The following is a 9,910-nucleotide window of genomic DNA, read 5'->3' as shown; positions in this document are numbered from 1 at the left end:
TCAAAACTTAAACTCTCTGCCCAGACATTTTCTATACACGATCGCGAACATTCCCCTATGATCGCGAAGAATAATTTTCCATCGCCCAGATTTAACTCTACGCGATCGCTGACTTTCCCACGCGATCGCGATGCACGACATCACAGACCTACGCGATCGCGGACCAAACCACGCGATCGCGAAACACAAATACGTGATTTCCATTTCTGCCCAATTTCCTCTACGCGAACACGACCTTCTTCACTCGTTCACGAATAACAAATTCACATAGCTACGTGATCGCGTCCCTCTTCACACGATCGCGAAGCATAAAATGCCACTGCCTCACATTAACCCTACGCGATCATAGATATCTCCACGCGATCGCGTAGAACAAAACCCCCCCACTGACCAACTAAGCCTATGCGATCGCAGACGCATTCACGTGATCGCGTAGAAGGAAACCAGGATCAGATATCAGAAAATTTCAGCAGTTGTTCAAGTCCAAAGTTTTGATCCGTTAACCATCCAAAACTCACCCGAGCCTCTCGGGACCTCAACCAAATAGACCAACAAGTCCTAAAACATCATATGAACTTAGTCGAACCCTAAAATCACCTCAAACAATGCTAAACCCATGAATTACACCCCAATTCAAGCCTAATGAACTTTGAAATTTCTAATTTCTATAAATGACTCCGGAACCTATCAAATCACGTCTGATTGACCTCAAATTTTGCACACAAGTCATAAATAATATTACGGAGGTGTTCATATTTTCAGAATATGATTCTGACCCCTATATCAAAAAGTCAACCCCCGGTCAAACTCCCCAAAAATTAAACTTTTGGCATTTCAAGCCTAATTTCACCACGGACCTCCAAATAATTTTCCGGACACGCTCCTAAGTCCAAAATTACCATACAGAGCTATTGAAATCATCAAAATTCAATTTTGAGGTTGTTTATACATAGGTCCATAACCGGTCCACTTTTCTAACTTAAATTTTTAATTATGAGACTAAGTGTCTCATTTCTCTCCGAATTCCTTTCGGACCCTAACCAACTAACCCGATAAGTCATAAAATAAATATAGAGCATACATTGAGCAATAAATAGGAGAACGAGATTATAATACTCAAAACGACCGGCCGGGTCGTTACACGCAGCTTTGTTTTCTTGAATATTTTCATGGTATTAGAGCACTGGTAAAAACGAGTTCATTTTTTTTCTTCTCTTTTCTTTTTTTCGATTTTCCTTTTTGAATAGCCATGGGAGTGACTGATGTTGATCCCAAAAACCCCATAGTAGTTGGGAATTCTCAGATCTATTCATCTCTTTCTGAGCAAGTTGATCCTTGTCATCCCTACTTCTTGACATCTTCGGATAATCTAGGTGTTAACCTGATCAACATCAATTTTGATGGAACCAACTATGCAAACTGGCGTAAGGGAGTGTTGATTTCACTGTCAGCCAAAAATAAATGGGGTTTATTAATGGATCTTGTCCGTGTTCACCTTCTCATTCTCCTTTGATTGATCAGTGGCAGAGGTGCAATGACATGGTCATTGCTTGGCTGCTTAATTCTCGTAGCAGAGATATTGCAGGGAGTATATCTAATCGGATATGGATGAAGAACTTTAGAATGAATTGGAGGAGAAGTATGGTCAAGCAGATGGTACCAAGTTGTTCCAACTGCAAAGAGAACTTAAAAATATCAGTCAAGGAACAAGTGACATGGTAGGATATTTCACAAAGCTCAAAAGGATATGGGACCAAATGAAGGTACTCAACACTTTTATGATATGCAATTGTGATTGTATGTGTGGAGCAAAGACACACAATGCTAAGATAAACGAGGATCAAAAACTTATTCAACTCCTTATGGGACTTAATGATGCTTATTTTGATGCGATAAAAAGTATCTTGATGATGAAGCCACTACCCTCTATTGCACATACATATTCTGCATTGCTACATCAGGAATCACAAAGGGAGGTACACTCTAATTCTAGTTCTATAACTGATTCCACTACTTTTAGGACTTCTGGACAAAAGTGGAATGCACAGAGGACTACAAATGACTACAAGTCAACTAATCTGAGCTATAATGCTGGAATTAAGAAGAATGATTTGTATTGTAACTACTGTAAAAAAAACCTTGGCATGTTAAGGAAGAATACTACATATTGGTAGGATATCCACAACATTTTAAGGTAAACAGCAAAGAAGAGGAACTTTTGGGAATCAACAAGCTAACATGGCAATACCTGGAAGGGATTTAAGCTAAGGAATGGCAGGAGAAAGTGTTTCCACTTCGGTTGGAACACAAGGATTCATCAAGGAGCAGTGTGACCAGTTGATCCAAATATTTCAATCTCTTCAAGGAACCCCTATAACTTCCTCTGAACCTATTGCAGTCGCAAATGTAGCTGGTATGTGACATGCTTTACTTTCCCTTATCACACTTCTTTCAAACTTAACCAAAAATCCTCGGAGTCTAGACAGTGGTGCTACACAATATATGACTTTTGAAAGACACTTGTTGCATGATCTAAGAATATTTCACACACCACTTCTAGTTAATTTGGCCAATTCTTGTAAAGTAAAAGCCTATGTTGTAGGCAATATACTTCTTTCTCAAGGGATGAAACTCTCCAATGTGTCACATGTGCCAGATTTCAAGCATAATCTTTTGTTAGTAAGTTAGTTTGTCAATGATATGAATTATGATTTGTTGTTTACTAAGGCAGGATGTGTTTTTCATGATCTAACGAGAAATGAGCCTCTCTTTGGTGAAACCATAGCTGGTCTCTATGTGCTCATGGATGAAACTTCTACATTAGGAATACACTCAATTAAATCATATGTTTCAGCTTCTTTTTCTTCTAGTAAAAGGTATAGACTGCCATGGTCTTTGTCTTCTGTTTGAGAGCTTGTTTGTGAAATGGCAGAGTGTCTTGTCCTCTTGAGTTCTGTTTGTCCTACAAATTCAAATGAAAATATGAATATGAATGTTCTTGCTTCAAATGATGGCATAGATGTGACTGATTCAGACAAATTGTGGCATTTTCGTTTGGGACACTTACCATAAGATGCTATGAAATATATTAAAGCAATACGACTTACTTCTAGAAATAACAACAAATTCCCTTGTGAAGTTTGTCCTATGGCAAGACAATATAAACCACCATTTACCAAGAGTACAATTAGATCCAAAAATTATTTTGACTTGATACATACATACATATGGGGACCATACAACACTCCAACATATACAGGGGAGAAGTACTTTCTAACTGTGGTTGATGATTTCTCTAGAAATACTTGGACTTTCTTGCTATCCACCAAACCTAATGCATTTCCTACTTTGAAAGCTTTCCTAACCCTTGCTGAAAGAAAGTTTTCTACCAAAGTGAAAATAATCATATCATATAAGACTTTTGAACTAGGGACATGACATATTCAAAAGGAGTACTACAATTCTCAAGGAATTATCCATCAGACTAGTTGTGTAGCAACCCCACAACAAAATGGAGTGGTTAAAAGAAAGCATAGATATTTGTTGAAAACTTGCAGGGCAATGATGTTTCAGTCACATGTTCCTAAGAAATACTGGGGGAGTGTTTACTTATAGCTACTCATTTGATTAACAAATTCCTTTCTCAAGTTCTTCAACTTAAATCTCCCTACCAAGTTCTATTTGGGACAGGTACAGATTACTCCTTCCTTAAGCCATTTGGTTGTTTGTGCTTCAGTTTTTCTCTTTTCAGAGATAGAGACAAGTTGACTCTTAGAGCCTTCCATGATGTTTTTATAGGGTATCCATTTGGGAAAAAAAGGGATACAAGATTCTGAATTTGCAAACAAGTCAGGTAATCATTTCTAGAGATGTCAAGTTTGTTGAGACTACCTTTCCCTTTTCCTATTTAGCTCCACTGTCTAAACTATTTCCAGCATACTTTTCTTCTAATATTGAGTCTGTTTTTTCATCCTCTAATGAGTATGTACCTTCTTCTCCCTATACTGTAGTTTCTCCTAACAATTCTACATCTCAGCCAGGTAGGTCACCTAGTTTTCACTCACCTCCTTCTATTTCTCCTATTTTGAATATTCCTACATCCGTTTCTAGCGAAGAAGTGTTGCCTTCAGTATTTAAGCATCAACTGAGGAGATTACAGAGGGATCACAATCCACCTAAGTATCTATCAGATTACATATGTGACACTATTTTTACTATTGTTTCACCTAATCCACCTTGTCTTCCTTTTTATCATTCATCCTTTTCTACAATGACACCACAAAACTTGACACTTATTACTTCTATTTGTCAAATTACTGAGCCAACATCTTACCAACAAGTTGTGATGCATCCTGGGTGGAAAGTTGCCATGGATAAAGAGTTTGAGGCACTAAATTCTAACAAAGTATGGGACATAGTTCAGCTTCCAAAGGCAAGAAACCTTTAGCTTGCAAGTGGGTTTACAAAGTAAAATTGGAGTCAGATGGATCTTTGAAAAGCCTGAAAGCACGATTGGTAATCAGAGGGGATACACAACGTGAGGGTATTGATTATACAGAGACTTTTTCTCCTATTGTAAAAATGATAACTATTCAATGCATCTTAGCTTTGGCAGTTAAGAAAGATTGAAAGATTCACCAACTTGATGTTAATAAAGAATTCTTGCATAGTGACTTGCACGAAGAAGTCTATATGAGATTTCCTCCGGGTCTAGTTCTTCCTTATTCCTCTCATATGCGTAGACTTCGAAAATCCTTATATGGCTTAAAGCAGGCCTCACGCCAATAGTATGCCTGTTTGTCCTCCGCACTCGCAACCAGGGAATTCACTTCCTTGCTAAATGATTATTCTTTATTCTTCAAAAGGACCGGAAATTTGATTAGCTTCTTGTAGTGTATGTTGATGACATTCTCATTACTAGTAACAATACACAAGAAGTTAGTGAAAAATAATTTTTGGATACTGAATTCAAAATTAAGGATTTAGGAGAGGCTCGCTATTTTTCGGGTATGAAATTAATACGGGAAGGAGGAGGACTGGTTGTAACCCAACACAAATTTTCCCTAAAGTTGCTTGAAGAATTCAACTGCATAGATTGTCGGTCAATCTCCACGCCTCTTGAACCAACTTTTAAACTCAATTACACAAAGGGTGCACCTTTACCTAATCCCATGGTTTACCGACGATTACTTGGAAAGCTCAATTTTTTACCAATACGAGACCCGATCATTCTTATGATATTGAGAATTTGATTCAATACATGGAATCTCCACACACTAGCCATTTTCAAGCGGCTTTAAGTACTCTCAAATACATCAGTGGGATCCTAGCCTTGGTTTGTTCATGTCTCCCGGTCTTTTTTACAGGTCTTGTCCTTTTGCGACTTTGATTAGGCATCTTGTGCTGATACTTGCAGATTGGTGAGCGGAGTTTTTCTCAGTTTGGAAGGCAGCCCATCTCTTGAAGTCGAAAAAACAAGCGGTTGTTTCCCTCTCTTTTACAGAAGCAGAATACCGTTCTATGAGACGACTTATGGCGGAAATTACATGGCTAGTGCGCTTTCTTCATGATATTGGTGCTTTCCCCTCTTTTACCAGTTCCTCTCCATTGCGACAATCAATCGGAGATTCATATTGCAAAGAATCCAGTTTTTCACGAACGAACCAAGCACATCGAGCTTGATTGTCACTTTGTTCGTGAAAAACTACTTGAAGGCTTGATTTCTCTATCTTTTATTCCATCTTCGTCTCAACTCGCCGATTTATTCACAAAAGCTCTTGCAAGTCTATTACATCGATCTCTTCTTTACAAGTTGGGAGTCCGAGCTCCTGTCTCCCACTTGGGGGGGGGTATTGCTGGAAATAATTTCTTCACTGGTGGTACAATAAATAGGGAAGATGGTGGAGGAGAAGAGACTTAGATTCTATTGATTGGCTTTGGGTTATGTCTGAGAGAGACGACCAAAATGTTAAAATCTTGGTCTCATTGAACGGAACATGGCGCGCACTCAACATCTCAAATATACAGTTAAGATAAAGCCAACGTCCCTCTTCTGTAAGGAGTCTAGAATAGTATGGATACCTGTAAATAAAATTATATTTGTTTTATCTTTACTAGTCAATTACACAGTTTGTTAGGATAGAAAGGATCCTAAAGTAATACACATCAGACACATGACATTGTGTATATAGAGAACACTGTACTAGAGTTATTGACATACAGAAAATGGAAAAACAAATTTTCAACAACTTTTTTTTCTTGAATATTTTCCGATAACACTGGTAACATTGTTTAACTTCTCTTTTGAGGAGTCGATAAATGCTTATGTTTTCTTGAATGTATTCCTTTATTACGACTATTTGCATTGTAACAACATTGCATTCTTCAGTTGGTGTTGGTATCAAAATAAAGGAAAAGAAAAAACCTATATGGCTAGTAGTAGCACCAACTAAACATTAGTGGAGAAATCTAAAATCTACAAAACAAAGAAAAAGCAGAACCCTAGAAAGCCCATGGAAAACCAGAAGAAAGAAAGGGGTGATGCACCATTTGTTTGAGAGCCAACTTTTATATGAACGTTTTGGCCAATTTGGCAATGGCCAGGAATTCCGCAGACGTAATAGTAATCGCCGGGGGCTGAAAGAGTAATAGCGTCCCTGCTTGTGTTAAAAGTGGCTATTGGAGATATAACGTTGCATGAGTCGTATTCTTGGTTACACTTGCATCACATTATGGTATTTCTAAGAGCAAAATTTATTTATAGCTATTCGGGCCAAACTTATTGTAACACCCCTACAAATTTCGAAGTACTTAAGCGCTATTAAGAAAGTTGATATACACTAATTGTATTATTTTGTGTGTAGACAAGGACTATTATATGAATGATATCAATTGATCATGATAATATATGTATGAGGTGCATTAAGAATGGTTTATGGTCTAAGAAGATCCCTAAGTCCAAGTCAAGCTGGAAATTTCATGATAGACTAAAGTTTCAAATGAGTACGCACAAGATCTTCATCTAAGAGGTAAGATTCAAACCCCTAGTCTTCGATTTCGAGTTTGGGGTAAAAGATGGGTGATTGGGAGTATGATTCTTGGGTGTAAAAGTATTATTTATACATGCTTGTACTAATAAGGTTTGTGAAAAGATTGTTGAGCTCAAATAAGTAAAGATTGGATTGTGGAGTGAAGAAAATCTTATAGAAGAACCTTGTAGGTAAATTTGCACACCTAGTGTTTGATAAAATGCTCAAATGAGCTGAGACCATGAATATCTTCTTAATAATGGTTCAATTTTGTTATATCTCAAAATAAATTTGGATTATTAGAATTTCCGGAACGTTGTAGTAATTTAAGGAAAGCTCAAAGTAAGGTAAGTTGGCTAAACTACTCTCTTAGAATTGAATTCCATGATGTTCCTGTAAGTTTCAAATATGGTTGTCTTAAGTTCCTTATTTTATGTTTCAAGATGTTCCCAATAAATTCGATTGTCCTGAATAAGCAAAGTGTCAAGAATTATGCATTCAAAACGTGTTTCGAATGTTCCTATCACATTATGTTATCCTTTGGGAATGTGTTCAAGAATGATATGTGTATTAAAATGCTATGTCTTTGTGTCATGTTTCAAATGAAGGCTATGATGCCAAATTATGTGAGAAAATCTCAATATGCTTAAGACTCTTAATTGCTCATATGTATACCTAAAATTTTGATTGAAAATTTCTTATTGTTGATAATCGATAAAGATGGTTGGAAGTGAAATAAGTGAATTGGGAATATAAAGTATGGCCAATGTGCCAAGAGTAAAAGTTATACTTGTGGCCAATGCTGCCAATGAAATAAGATGATGTGAGAAAGATTATGAAATGAGCTTTGATTCAACTGTTCCAAAATTGATATCGAAAATAGAATTGCCTAAAATTTGGTTGGGGGTCCCAGGGGGCCTCGGGTGAGTTCAGATGCTTAACGGATAGAATTTGGATTTGGATGAGGAGTTGAAGCATCTGGGCATCTGGTATGATCGCACATACGCGAAACAGGGCCGCAGGTGCGAGCTCGCGGAAGCGAGGCATGAGTTGCAAAAGCGAAAATACATGGGCTGACCAGGCACCGCGGGTGCGAAGACCGCAGGCGCGAGAGTTTTTCCGCGGGTGCGAAGAACGCAGGCACGAAGAAATCCATCGCAGGCGCGGACACCGCAGACGCGAGAGTTTTGTCGCAGGAGCGAAGACTGCAGGTGCGAAGAAATCATCGCGGACACAAAAATCCTGGACAGAATGTTAAAAATAGAGGAGTCCGAGATTTTGTTATTTTTGACATTTCCAAAAGCGGGGGAGGCGATTTTTGAGCGAGAAATCACGGGAAATCTTAAGATAAGTCCTTTGTGATCATTTCTACTCCATAATATTGAATTATCATCGAATAATCCGACTAGATTACATATTTTTGAGGAGTAAATAGGAGAGTTGAACTTAGGGATTTGAAAAATAGATTTGAAGATTTAGAGGTCGGATTTTGATAAAATTGGTATGGTTAGACTCGTGGTTGAATGGGCTTTCAGATTTTGTAACTTTTATCGGGTTCCGAGACGGCGATATTTGAGTTAAATTTCGGATTTTTATGGGAAAATTATATTTTCATATGGAATTAATTCCAATAAATTTTATTAACAGAAACGAATTAGTTATGACTAGATTCGAGGCATTCGGAGGCCGATTTGCGAGGCATAGCAGAGTAAAGAATTTCATATTTTGAGGTAAGTAACAATTATAAATCTGGTCCTGAGAGTATGAAACCCCGAAATTTGGTATCATGTGATTACTTTGGAGGTGACGCACATGCTAGGTAACGGGCGTGTGGGCGTGCACCGAGGGAATTGTGACTTGGTCCGTCCCGTAAAAACTGTAAAGTTGAATAACTTGTTGTTAGCTATGTGCTCTCTATGTGTTGTAAAAATTTGACAGTAATTCATGTTAGAAATCATGTTTAGACTATATGTTGGTACTGTTGGGACACACAAAGGTCGTGTACATATTGAACTATCTGCTTAATTCTTATTTTGTACTCAGTCACAGTTTACTTGATTATTTTATCCTAGTCTCTATTGTTCATTATTGATGAATCATATCATTGTTGTTTGGGTTGATTTCATGATTGTTGAGAGCCCGAGAGACTGGAGAGATTTATGACTGAGTGAGGCCGAGGGCCTGATTGTGAGATATTTATACTATAGCACGTGAGTTGTTTGTGCAACACGTGAGTTATCCGTGCGGTTCCAGATATTATATTATAGCACGTGAGTTGTCCGTGCGGATCCAGATATTATACTATAGCACATGAGTTGTTCGTGCAGCACGTGAGTTGTCCGTGCGGATCCAGATATTGATACTATAGCACGTGAGTTGTCCGTGCGGATTATAGCGCTTGGATTGTAGGACCCCCTCCGGAGTCTGTACACCCCCAGTGAGTGTGGGTACCCATTGAGTGTAAGTGTTGAGGGCGGAGAGCCCAGTGAGTGATTGTTGTCCTGAGAGGTTGTACTTGATCTTCATTTGTTGTTGCACTTAGTTACTATTTGTCATTGTTATGAATCTTTCTGAAAGATTTTATATCCGGAATACATGAACTTGAACTATATAAAATTGATTTGACTTAAACTGCTGGTTCGAAAGCATGTCTATTCTTTTCTGGAATTACTGAAAGTGAACTATAACTGTGTAGCTCGTCACTATCTTCAGTTCCTTATTTATTATTGTTACTTGCTGAGTTGGTTGTACTCATACTACAACCTGCACTTCGTGTGCAGATCCAAGTGTTCCCGGACATAGAGGGTATTGATTCTTTCGCGCAGTTGATTTCTCCGGAGATTTTGAGGTAGTTGTCGTATTTCGCAAACCTTGGCTCTCCT

At 38.1% G+C, this 9,910-nt stretch overlaps 1 protein-coding gene across 1 annotated transcript; it reads left to right on the top strand.

Moving 5' to 3' along the window:
- Positions 1-1,249: 1,249 nt before the first annotated feature.
- On the top strand, positions 1,250-2,174 carry LOC138891516 (uncharacterized). The gene is made up of 3 exons (XM_070174926.1): positions 1,250-1,432; positions 1,522-1,656; positions 1,815-2,174. Exons 1-3 carry the CDS (start codon positions 1,250-1,252, stop codon positions 2,172-2,174), a joined length of 678 nt encoding a protein of 225 aa, XP_070031027.1.
- The last annotated feature ends 7,736 nt before the right edge of the window (positions 2,175-9,910 follow it).

The sequence above is a fragment of the Nicotiana tomentosiformis genome, chromosome 1 (genome assembly GCF_000390325.3).
Source record: "Nicotiana tomentosiformis chromosome 1, ASM39032v3, whole genome shotgun sequence".
NCBI classification, from domain to species: Eukaryota; Viridiplantae; Streptophyta; class Magnoliopsida; order Solanales; family Solanaceae; genus Nicotiana; species Nicotiana tomentosiformis.
Note: the sequence above shows the minus strand (reverse complement) of the source record. Positions and strands in the feature narration are given on the sequence as shown.